Here is a 12,476-nt window from a genome sequence, read left to right as displayed (position 1 = left end):
TACCCTATATATTTATCTTTTTTCTACTGGGGTCTGCCTCTTGTTGATAAGTTCTTTGTTTATTAGTAGTGAATGTATCATAGCAAATACATTTTTGAATATTTTTTTGTCTTTTAGCTGTATGGATGTTTTGACATAGAAAGCTTTAGTTTTTATGCAGTCAAACAATCTTTTTTTAAAAAAGCTATGTCTTTATTGATTTCAGAGAGAGGAAAGGAGAGAGATAGAAACATCAATGATGAGAGAGTCATTGATCAGCTGCCTCCTGCACGCCCCCCACTGGGGATCGAGCCCACAACCCGGGCATGTGCCCTGACGGGGAATCAAACTGAGATCTGGATCCTAGGTCGATGCCCAACCACTGAGCCATGCTGGCCAGGCATAACTATTAGTCTTATATAATTTCTGGCTGTCTTATGCTTAGAAAAGTATTTCCCTCCTCCAAGGTTATAAAAATTTCACTCATTTTCTTTCTAGAGAACTCTTGATTATATTTCAATCTTTAATTAATCTGGATTTAGTGTAAGAAACAAGTAGGGATCTAGCTGTATTCTTCCCTCTCTGCCAAGTGACTAGCAATTCCATATCATTTATTGAATATCTTTTTCTCACTGAATTTGAAATACTGTGGGTTTTTTGTTTGTTTTTAATCCTCAACCAAGGATATTTTTTTCCATTGCTTTTCAGAGAGTGGAAGGGGGGGGGAGGGAGAGAGACATCGATGTGAGAGACACATCAATTGGTTGCCTCCCCCGTATGTACCCCAATCAGTGCCTGGGGTGGAGCCTGCAACGGAGGTACATGCCCTTGGCCAGCATAGAACCCGGGACCCTTCAATCTGCAGGCCAATGCTCTAACCACCGAGTTAAACCAGCTAGGGTGACCCTTTTTTTTTTTTTTAAATTGCAAAAACTAGTTTTCAATTTTTAATCTTGAGTTTGATTTAAATATTGCTTTTAGTATGACACCAACACCAGCTGTGCAGAAAGGGCTCTGGAGCGATGTTTTGTGAACAGGCCAGCTTTTCAGCAGTCTCTGGAATGATAGGCTTCTGCTTGTTCTTGGCAAGTTTCTCAATAGTAGAGGGGTCATCTCTCAGATCAGTTTGGTTCCCAGCAAGCAAGAAAGGAGTCTGGACAGTGGTGAGTTATCTCAGGTACCCACATCAACATTTTCAAATGAGGATGGAGAGACCATTGAAAGGCTAGAAAATACATCTACTTGTGGATAACTCAGCAGTTGTAATCTTTCATAATCCTCTTGCCCTGCAGTATCAAAAGGTCCAAGAGTATATGACTTTCCACCAATTTTAACTGGCTGCGTAGTTGTCAAAAACAGTTGGTACATACTCAGGTAGAAATTTGTTGTATAGGATATCAGGAGACATGTTTTACCAATGGCACCATCCCTCACAACAATGCACTTAATGGTCTGCATTGCTGAAACAGTTTTCTATCCATTTTAAATATTTTGAATCTAATGATGACCTCAGCTTCTCCACCAGGGTGTTGGCAGCACTGCCCAAGAGCCTCCTTTTAAGTTGGCACTTTCTTGAAAGTCCTTTTGACCTGACCCTTCTAGTCTTTGATAGTTTCTTTGATTTCTGCTGTGACAAAATAGCCAGGCTCATCCTGTCCCAGAACCAGAATTACCATTTTCTCAAAGGAACCATGTTACCTTATAATAGGTAATGCTGTTTAGGGAAATAAGACATTTCGTGTCTTACATTCCTATTATTTTTATTTAGCTCTTTAAATAGCTTAAGTTTATGCTAGACTTTGTTATTATTATTATGAAAGTGATCTTTTTCTCTATTGCATCTTTTGATAAAAGATTGTTGATTTTTATACCTTTATTTGTGACCGGCCTATTTACTGAACTTTTTTACTTTTTATGTGTTCAGTTGTTTTACTTTGCTTTTTCAGGAAGACAGTCATACCATCTGTAAATAATAATTTTCCCACCTTTCCAATTATACCTCTTTAAAAAAAAAAAAAAATATATATATATATATATATATATATATATATATATATATATATATTGATTTCAGAGAGAGGAAGCAAGAGGGAGAGAGGGCTAGAAATATCAATGATGAGAAAGAAGCATTGATCAGCTGCCTCCTGCATGCCCCCTACTGGGGATTGAGCCTGCAACCTGGGCATGTGCCCTGACTGGAAATCAAACCATGACCTCCTGATTCATGGGTTGACTCTCAACCACTGAGCAACACTGGCCAGGCTACCTCTTATTTTGTTCAACAGAATGTCCAATTGCATTTTCTGGCACTTTCAGATCAATATTATATACTACAGATGATAATCACCCTGCTCTTAATGAATTTTCCATTAAGTTGGCTCCCTGGTGTAAAAGACAAAGAAATTAGTGCTCTTATTAGTTTTTTTTTTTTACTGGAATGAACATAATTGATAGGCATTAGCTGTGCTCTGACCAAACATGTTAACTCCCTTTCATCACAACATGCCTTATACTTTTCTGTCTCTTCTACTATCTTCCATGAGCTAGATCTCAGGTCACTGCACTGACCTGTGCTCTATACCACTCATTGGACAAGTTTCACAGGGACTGCTTTATAACATCTCACAGGGAATGCTCAACCCTCAAAATACTGATATAAATAAGAAAGCCAAGAGAGGAAATATGTTCCCCAAATATCAGCTAGAACTCTTCCATCTCACGTTTCCTAGTCTGATGTCTTTATTAGGTGTGTGTCTGTGTGAGGATTTTTCAAGAATCTCTGTTTTAGTTTTCATCTGGCTGCTCAGCCAGCTAGATCTTTAGAGGTCAGCACCATGTGCCCTGGTGGTTTATTTATTGAGCTCCTACTACTAGACAGTATAGTGTAATGATTAAAAGTGTGTGCTCCAGCCTGGCTGGTGTGGCTCAGTGGTTGAGCAGCGACCTATGAACCAGGAGGTCACAGTTCGATTCAGGGTCAGGGCACATACCCAGGTTTTGGCCTATTGATTACTCTCATGGATGTTTCAATCTCCCTCTCCCTTCCTCTCTCTGAGATCAATAAAAACTTATTTTTAAAAAAAGTGTGCTCTGGAGCAAACCTACCTACGTATGACTTTTGGTAAATTATTTATTTCTCTGGACCACAATTCCTAATCTACAGAATGGGAATAATAATAGTATTTCACAGAGTTGCTCTAACGATTAGATGATTTTAATACACAGAATGTTATTGCCTGGCCAGTGTGGCTCAGTGGTTGAGCATTGCCCCAGGCACCAAGAGCCACCCCTTAGATTCCTGGGACACATGCCTGGGTTCTGGGCTAGGTCCCCAGTAGGGGGCATGCAGGAGGCAGCCGATGGATGATGTTTCTCTGTCATTGATATTTCTATCTCTCTATCCCTCTCCCTCTCTCTCTAAAAATCAATAAAAACATATCTTTTAAAAAAGAATTTTATCTAGCTCATGATAAGTAATTAGCTGCCATCATTAACTGTGTCAATCACTTTCCTATTCATGAACAGATATATTCTGAGCATCTATTATGTTTATTACAGTAGTTTCCTTACCAATCTCCCTGCTTCTTCCCTTGTTCCCCCTTCAGTTTTCTAAATAATTCTTTAAGTCAGATCTTGTCACCCCTTCCTTCAAAACCATTGGTGGCCTGGAGGCCAAGTTTTGGAAGTGAGCAGCACATGTAATGGAAACCCTAGAAATGCATAAGATCTCTGGAACAAAAAGTAGGAAGGAATCCTGAGGAACACTAACATTTTTAAAGGACAGACATTTAATTTCATTTATTCCTTAGAATAAGCCTATAGAGATAAGTAAAATATCACTTACGTTTTACTATGAGACACTGGCAGCTTAGAAAAGTTAACTTGTCGATTAGCAGAGGGGAGCTTCCAAAATCCGTGCTCCTTTGTACATTTCAAAGCACTTTACGTGGCCAGCGGGTGGTAGTTAAAACCTCCGCTCTCCCCGGCCCCTCCGCGCGGGCCCTGTTTGACTTGCTAATTTACGAAGGTACGTGACGGAATAAATGGTGCTTAAGGTGGCTTATGGCAGCTCTGGGATTTAACTCGCGTGACTTAGGGAAGTTGTGCACATCCCTACAAACCTGTACTTTAGGTGGAAGTGAAAATATTTGTTAATCACGGAGTGCTTTTTACATTCATAGCTTTCACTCATTAGACTATATATTAATAATAATCGGATCCTTTCTACATTTTTATCGTGATGGGCTGAGTTAAACACCAATGCCAAAAGAATTATGCCTTTCAGCTTAAATTAACAAAAGTAGTTAGTAGAGATGTTTGTCTACAATATTTCCATATGTCATATTAAAGTCAGCCAGTAGTTTTATATAGATATAACTTCACCGGGTCAAACTAGAGATGAATTCACCATTACAGAGGGCGAGGCTGGAGGCGGGGGCCACCCTCGTTGGCAGCTTCATTTCCATGACAACGGTTGCTACGGTAATCACTATGCCTTCCCATTGGTTACTGCCGAGCGTATTGCGGTCCCTTGGCGGACTTCATTGGTTACAGTTACGCAGTGCCGGGCTTATCGGGGGCCGTAAGTGAAGTGTCGCAAAGCAGAAGGAAGGCGGGAGCCCCGATTGGAAACATTGAGAAAACCTGAAGTGCGGAGGCCGCTATGGCGAATGCCGCTTGGGCCGAGATTCGTGAGAAATTCCAGGCCGCGCTGGCTCTGTCGCGGGTAGAACTGCATAAAAACCCCGAGAAGGAACCGTACAAGTCCAAATACGGCGCCCGAGTTCTGCTGGAAGAGGTCAGAGCGCTCCTGGGCCCCGCGCCTGAGGACGAGGATGAGCGGCTTCAGGCCGAGGACGGCTCGGGCGCGGGGGACTGCGCCCCGGCTGCGCTGCGGGAGGTGGAGGGGCCCGTCGCCCAGGGCGCCGTGAGGCTGGCGGTTATTGAGTTCTATCTGGGGCTGAACCACATCGACACCGAGGAGCTGTCGGCGGGGGAGGAGCACCTGGTGAAATGCCTGAGGCTGGTGCGCAAGTACCGGCTGTCGCAGGACTGCGTCTCGCTCTACATCCAGGCGCAGGTGAGCGGAGCCCTGCCCGCTGCTGCCCCCGGAGGCGAGGGGCTGGGGAGGGGCCCCGACCCTTGCCGAGGCCAAAGGCAGATGCTATAAGGCACGATTTGTCCCACGTTTTTGAAGCTTTGGGATAAGGGGCTTCCAAACTCTCTCTCCATCCTCATCGCTCATTTCTTTTTTTAAAATAGATTTTTATTGATTTCAGAGAGAGAAACATCAGTGATGAGAGAGTGTTGCCTCCTGCACGTCCCTGCTGGAGATGGAGCCCGCAACCCGGGCGTGTGCCCTGACCCGAATGGAACTGGGATCTCAACCAGTTCCATTCGAGGCTCAACCGCTGAGCCGTCCCGGCGGGGCCGCATATCAACGTCACCTGCTGCTTCGTTTAGTCGTGGTCTCTCGAGACCCTCCTATAATCGTAAATGCCTTTTCCAACTCCTCTCCACCAGTCCTAATCCTGTTAATTCTATTAAGAAAAAATACAGAGTAATTTTAATCTTACTTTAAGGTCTCAAGGAAATTACAAAGACTGACCGGAGTACGTTCTTAATTTAAAACAAAATATCTAGAATCTTCTGTTTCTGTCTTTGCTATATTCATGCGTTTGCTATTCAGGGAATTCCTGCCCATTCTTTAAAATCCATCTCAAGACTGACCTCATACTTTTAGTAACTTTATTTGGATCTTTTTGTTCCGAATTGATCTCTGCCTCCTACCTTTTAATTCTTATATTCCTTATTTTTTCCCGTTTATATGGTACTTGGTTTACTAAAAAATCTGACATTCTCATCGGGGACATAACACTTTAAAATACAAATATATGTATGAACTCCTTATGTGTGCCAGGTACTCTGCTTAAGCTTACAAACCCCTACCTCCCGTAGTCCAGTTCCTGATATATGCGATTCAGGGAACATTTACCAAAATTGATGTTATGGTAAGTAGGCCTCAAAACCTCAAAATTAAAAAGGAAATTGTATAGGTCATATTTTATAATCATGGCCCGATAAAGTTAAAAGCTACCTAATAACAGGAACTTTATTTATTTTTGCTCACTCTATATAACCTAAGCACCTGCTACCTTGCAGGCCATTCTAAAAATTTTTTAAGTAGATGAATGATTTAATGAAATCTATAAGATATTGAATTCAAACAAAACCTCAATTATTTGAAATTTTAATCACATGGCTGCTTAAGATCTTAATAAACTTTTTTTTTTTTTTAAATATATCTTTATTGATTTCAGAGAGAGGAAGGGAGAGGGAGAAAGAGAGATAGAAACATCAATGATGAGAGTCATTGATTGAGCCCGCAACCCCGGGCATGTGCCCTGACCAGGAATCGAACCCCGATCGCCTGGATCCTAGGTTGACACTCAGCCGCTGAGCCCTGCCCGGCCGGGCAAGATCTTAATAAACTTTTAAAAAATTACTTCAATATCTCAAAACTGAAAACTTTCCTTAATGCAGTATAAAATTGCCACTATTTAGTGTATTCTATTAATTTTAATATGCACGTTCTTTCATATTTTAATATCTCTGAAGTCTGTGCATTTATTGCTGATTGATTTTGTGTTATAATTTACTTGGCAGTGTTTTCTTTTTAATACATAAAATAATTGTGTCTTACAAATTGTGATACCTTCAATGAAATACAGCCAACCTTTTCTGAAGGGTGAATGATTAGAGGTATCCTCACTAAATCAGGAATAAAGCCTTGATTAGAAGTTCTGGCCATTGTAATAATATAGAAAGCAAGTAAGAGTTATTTTGAAAAAATGAAATAATTTATAAACATAAAAATCATTCGCATATGTGATCCTTGTATACCTATAAAACCTGAAGTCATCAACTGAGAAATTATTAGAATTATCACTTTGATAAAGCAGGCAGATATAAGGTAAATATATAATATCAATAGTATCCCTGTATATAAGCGATAATTTGTTAAAAGTATTAGTTTTAGAAATTGCATTCACAATAGCAGTGTTGGGTAATAGAACTGGTAATCTTAAAAGGAGTGATATATCGTGTTTCTGGGTGGCAAAATTAAACATAATAGTATCATTATCCTGATACTCATTTATAGCTCTGATGCAATTCCTGCTGAAATCAAAATAGGTTTTTTTCTTGGAACTTAACAAAGTGAATACATTTATCTGAAAGAATAAAGAAAAGTGAATATAAAACCCTGAAGAGAAAAGTAATGCACTAAAACTAACCTACCAGTTACCATAACAGTATAGCGGTAGTGATTTAGGTTCTATTTGTGCTAGACTGTTTCTGAACTCTACTGTTTAGTTGACCTGTTTACTCCAATGGCATTACCACACCCTAGCATTTTATTACATTTAATATTTGCTATACATGATGAGAGAGTTGACCTCACTAATAATAAAGCAAACTAAAAGAATGAAACAGGAAAATTGTATAGATTGAGAGAGATTATTAAAGATATTGATTATATTCATTGTTGGAGAGACTGTGAGGAAATGAATACTTGCCATTTGCATTATTGCTAGTGGAAATATAAATTCATAAAATTTTTCTGGAGATCAGTAGGTATCAAAACTCTTGAGTCAAGACTGACTTAAGAATTCCACATCAGTATTCTAAAATAATATTGGGACTGGTATGCAAAGGTATGTTAACATGGATGTTCATCATGGCATTGTTAACCTAAAAAAAGAATAAAGTATCAGTAGATATATGGTTAAGTTTCATATAGAACAGGGATTTCCAACCTGTGTGCCGCAAGAATTTTAAAAAACAAGAATTTTAAAAACATATCTGACTGTGTAGTCAGGAGCACTGACCTCTTTTCCCTTAGATTGTCAAATAAAAAAATGACAACAGCCAACACAACAGTAGCCATCTGGTGTGAATGAATCAAAATTATACATTTTTTTTTTTAAGAACTGGCAAAAAATAGAATATTTTTTAGTGTGCTGCAGAATTTTAGTATTTAATTAGTTTATGTGTGTTATGAAATGAAGAAGGTTGAAAATCACTGATACAGAACAGTATGCAGCCATTAAAAATAATGATTTATATTTGTTAACCAAAAATGTCAATTAAAAAAATATCTTTATTGATTTCAGAGACAGGAAGGGAGAGAGAAACATCGATGATGAGAGTCAATGATCGGCTGCCTCCTGCACGCCACCTATTGGGGACCAAGCCCACAGCCTGGGCATGTGCCCTGACTGGGAATCAAACCTTGATTTCCTGGATTATAGGTTGATGCTCAACTGCTGAGCTACGCCTGTCCGGCAAAAATATCAACCTTAAGAGGGAGAAGGATGACTATAAGGCATGCTTGGAATTATGTAGAATTATTCTGTTTTGGTAAAAGACTGTGTGTGTGTGTTTGTGTGTGTGTGTGTATAGGGAAAAGTTTGAAAGTATCAGTTTGTGAGAGTTAACGGTATTTTGACAGCTTTGTTGAAATCTGGAGTCTTCTTCCTGGAAAATTATAGATATACAGAACCTGGACCTACATTAGACTATCAAAAAAGACTGTCCCCTCCTATCTTTACTGGTTCTTGGAACCTTAGGAATGATTTTTCTCCTAATTTTTGCTGTCAGCAATATATACTCGCATTATCATCTTGAGTGAAATGCAGCTACTTCACTTTAGTAAAATTTCCTAACAAATTAGTAGATTATTCTCCCCACTGCCAGGATACACTGTATGTCTAAGGAGTACCTTTTGTGTGTGTTTATGGTTTATTGAGGTCAATTTGACCTACAATAAAGTGCACATATATAAAGTATACAACTTGGAACAATAACTGCAGTGAAGGTAATGAATATCTGTCACCACTAAGACTAAACGTTTTCTTGAACTCCTTTGTAATCCCTCCCTCCTTTATTCTCTCCCCCTTCTCCTTGCCCTCTTCCACATTTCCTAGAATTTCCTAATGAAATCATAGGGTGCATACTCTACATTTGGTCTGACTAATTTCATTCAGCATCATTTCTTTGCTGCATCTGAGATGATCATGTATCTATGTTCATGAAGGATATCAGTCTGTAGTTTTCTTGTTATGTCTTTGATTTAGTATGAGATGGGAAGTTTTCTTTCCTCTTCACTTTTCTAGAAGATTTGTGTAGAGTTGGTATTATTTCTTCCTTACATGTTTGGTAGAATTCACCAGATAGTAGTACTTTTTTAGCTGTTTTTATTTTATATTTAACTTTTTTCCCTATGTTTTCTGGTATCCTGAGGGCAAGAACTTGATGATACTCTGTGAATAATACAATACTTTCTGGTATATTGTAGGGTTTATATTATATTTTAAAAACTTCATGTAGAATGTTAATAGCAGTTATCTCTGTGGAGTTAAAAATCAAATCAATTTTAGATCCCTTGCATGGTCGTTACCTTCAAGACTTCAATAGGTTATGGTTCAAAAGAAAGACTTTAGTTATTTGTAGACACACTGTAGGGTTCCTACTTGGTTTAAGATTCATCACGCACCAATATTGCTTTCTGTGGCACAGCCTACCCTGGATCTAGCATGCTAAATGCATCACCATCCCATCAAAATAAAGCAATTGTGGCTAACCAGTTCCTGGTACTAGGTAAATCTCTAGACTGCTTAGGCTAGGTACAGTATGCTAGGGTTGGGCTTACTGGTGTCATGGCCAAATGGAGTATCTCAAGGAAAAATAAGTTGAACTAGGGAGTGAGAAAAGGTGACTTGTGGGTCTATTTCTAAGATCAGGAAATGAATATTAAGGGAGATTATATTTGAGGCTGGGTGGGCAAAATAATTTGTGAGTTAGTAGTAGGCCAGAGCCCTTCAAGCATCCCCAGGTCCTACAAAGGACCTCATAAGTAATACAGAGGAGAAAACTGCCCAATCTCAGTACGTTATCACAGTGATCTACAGTCATAGGCACTGAGGACCGATCAAGTAACTTTAAACAATTACAGAATAGATATTTTATGTGAAGCTGGAAGATCAGAGGCCTTTGTTGCAGGGAATGCTCAAGTCACCATTAAGCTCTTAGGGTTTCTAAGAATTTTTGTTGCCATATTCCCTTGCAGTCTAGCAAAGCCTGTATTGCATGAAACAATAATTTTAAATGTATAAAGTAAAATGTAAAGGATTGTTAAAGGAACCAGTAATGCAGAAGTTATAAAAATCTATATGTATTTTTAATTCTCACCTGAGGATATGTTGTCATTGATTTTAGAGAGAGGAAGGGAGAAAGAGAGAAACATTAATGTGAGAGAGAAACATCAATCGTTATGCACCCCACCTGGGAATCAAACCCATAACCTAGGTATGTGCCCTGACCAGGAATCAAACCAAGCAGCTGAGCAATCCGGCCAGGGCTCAAAATATTTTTTTAAAACAAATGTATGATATAGTATTATGTGCTGCTTTATTAACATATTAAACAACAATCTCTAATAATGTTCATAATTTTAAAGTAGTGATGAATATAAGTATTTTGAGATACCAGCAAATTTTAATATGAAGATTTTTTTCACTTCTTTAGGTCACAAAATCTCAGGTACTATAATATTGTTGCTTTTTTCCCCTTTCTTTTGTTAATCTTCACCTGAGGATATTTTTTCCATTGATTTTTAGAGATGATAAAAGGGGGGGGGAGAAATGCAATGCGAGAGAGACACGACAGAGAGAAATACAATGTGAGAGAGACAGAGAGAAATACGATAAGAGAGAGCGAGAGAAGAAAAAAAATACGATGTGAGAGAGACGTATCGATTAGTTGCCTCCTGCATGTACCCAACCGGGACTCGGGGTTGAACCTGCATCCAGGTACGTGCCCATGACTGGGAACTGAAGCCTCAGCCCTGTGCAGGCTGATGTTTTAACCACTGAGCCACTGTTGCATTTTGTTTGCTGCATTCATAATTAAAAGAAATGCTAAATTTTAGTAGGACATAATGAAAGTAAATCGAAATGTTTTTCCCATCCATGTTTGTAGACTCTGAATTCTACTCATGGGTACCTTGTGGGTCTGTGGACCGCAGGTTAAGCATCTGCATTAAAAACTCTTTGTTTCCTTATCCTGTTCCCTGCCCAAACAATAACTGTTAAGAGTTCTCTGGAGATTGTAGATATTTGAAAACATGTTTCTGGCTCATCTTTGTCTCGATGTGTATTATCTGTTGCTACATAAAAATTTACCCCCAAATTTAGGATCTTGAAAAAACAAACTTTTATTATATCAGGAATCTAGGCATGGCTTAGCTGGTTGCCTCTAGCTCAAGGTCTCTCATCAAATTGTTGGCATGTTGGGGCTGCACTTGAAGGCTCAACTCAGGGAGGATCTTCCAAGCTCTTTCATGGGATTGTTGGCAGGATTCAGTTCCTTGCAGGCTGTTGGTCTGAGGGTTTCAGTTGACCTCCCTCAGTTCCTTGCCATGCGAGTCTATGCACAGGGTGGCTCACCACATGGCAGTTGACTTCCCTGAGAGAGAACTGGAGAAGGAGCACCTCAAATGGAACCACAGTGTTCTGTAACCTAATCTTGGAAGAGACCTTCCTATCACTTTTGCCATATTCTGTTTGTCAAAAGGAAGTCAGTAAATCCAGCCCATACTTAAGGGGAAGAGATTATACAGGGTCGTGAATACCAGGAGGCAGGGATCGTTAGGGATCCATCAGCAGCTGTTTACCACTATGTAAGGACATATTATTATATGAATAATTCATTGTTGATCAGACTCCAGTACTGTTTGATAGGTAAATATTGACTTTGAAACTAAGTTACTGTAATTAGGAGATTTATAGTTATTATTTCTCTTTTCTTTATTTTCCAGAACAATCTGGGTATCTTGTGGTCTGAAAGAGAAGAAATTGAAACAGCACAAAGTTACCTAGACTCATCAGAAGCACTGTATCTTCAGTACATGAAAGAGGTATGTTGCATGTGAGATAAATTTTAAGATTTGATTGAAACTAGTCAAGAACTGATGTTAAGAATTCCTTACTCATAATATTAGTTTATGACTCTTTAGTATACTTAGGGACCCCTCTAGGTGGTCATCTAATAGCTGTACTTGCCAACACTTAAAGCGATTTACAAATTTTAACTCATTTAATCCTCATGACAATTTATGAGGTAGATACTTTTATTATTCTTATTTTAGAGATGAGGAAACAGCACAAGAGATTAAGTGATTTGTTTCCACACACTAGTAAGTGGTGAAGCTGGGATGCCAACCCTCACGATTTGACTCCAGAACCCATGCTTTTAACCACTAGACTCTGCAGCCTCACTTAGTAGTTGGACACAGTGTAAAACACAAGTTCGTGGTGTTCCTTTAAGAACGGTGTAGGGTCAGAATTATGAAAGCAGATAGGAGGAATGTGCTGTAAGCAGAATGCACAGACTGAGCACTCCTGCTTGCTTTGTCAGTTTAATTCACTAGACATTGT

The 12,476-nt window shown here is 39.1% G+C and overlaps 1 protein-coding gene and 2 pseudogenes across 3 annotated transcripts in view; 1 reads left to right on the top strand and 2 right to left on the bottom strand.

Moving 5' to 3' along the window:
- The window catches only part of LOC308567311 (small ribosomal subunit protein uS2-like), a 558,798-nt pseudogene that overhangs the window by 137,358 nt on the left and 408,964 nt on the right, over window positions 1-12,476 (bottom strand). The window lies entirely within an intron of this gene.
- Window positions 913-1,437, bottom strand: LOC308567219 (cell division control protein 42 homolog pseudogene; annotated as a pseudogene). Its single transcript has one exon. The product of its transcript is annotated as a cell division control protein 42 homolog pseudogene (transcript).
- Window positions 4,557-12,476, top strand: part of KIFBP (kinesin family binding protein) — a 29,201-nt gene continuing 21,281 nt past the window's right edge. Inside the window, exons 1-2 of the mRNA XM_081158599.1 lie at window positions 4,557-5,059; window positions 11,858-11,956. Coding sequence (XP_081014725.1) covers window positions 4,643-5,059; window positions 11,858-11,956 — 516 coding nt within the window. The 5' untranslated portion in view covers window positions 4,557-4,642. The remainder of the gene's footprint in view (window positions 5,060-11,857; window positions 11,957-12,476) is intronic.

Source organism: Miniopterus schreibersii (assembly GCF_964146895.1).
Source record: "Miniopterus schreibersii genome assembly, chromosome: 14".
In the NCBI taxonomy this organism is placed as follows: Eukaryota; Metazoa; Chordata; class Mammalia; order Chiroptera; family Miniopteridae; genus Miniopterus; species Miniopterus schreibersii.
The sequence above is the reverse complement of the archived record's forward strand: the minus strand, read 5'-3'. Positions and strand labels throughout refer to the sequence as shown.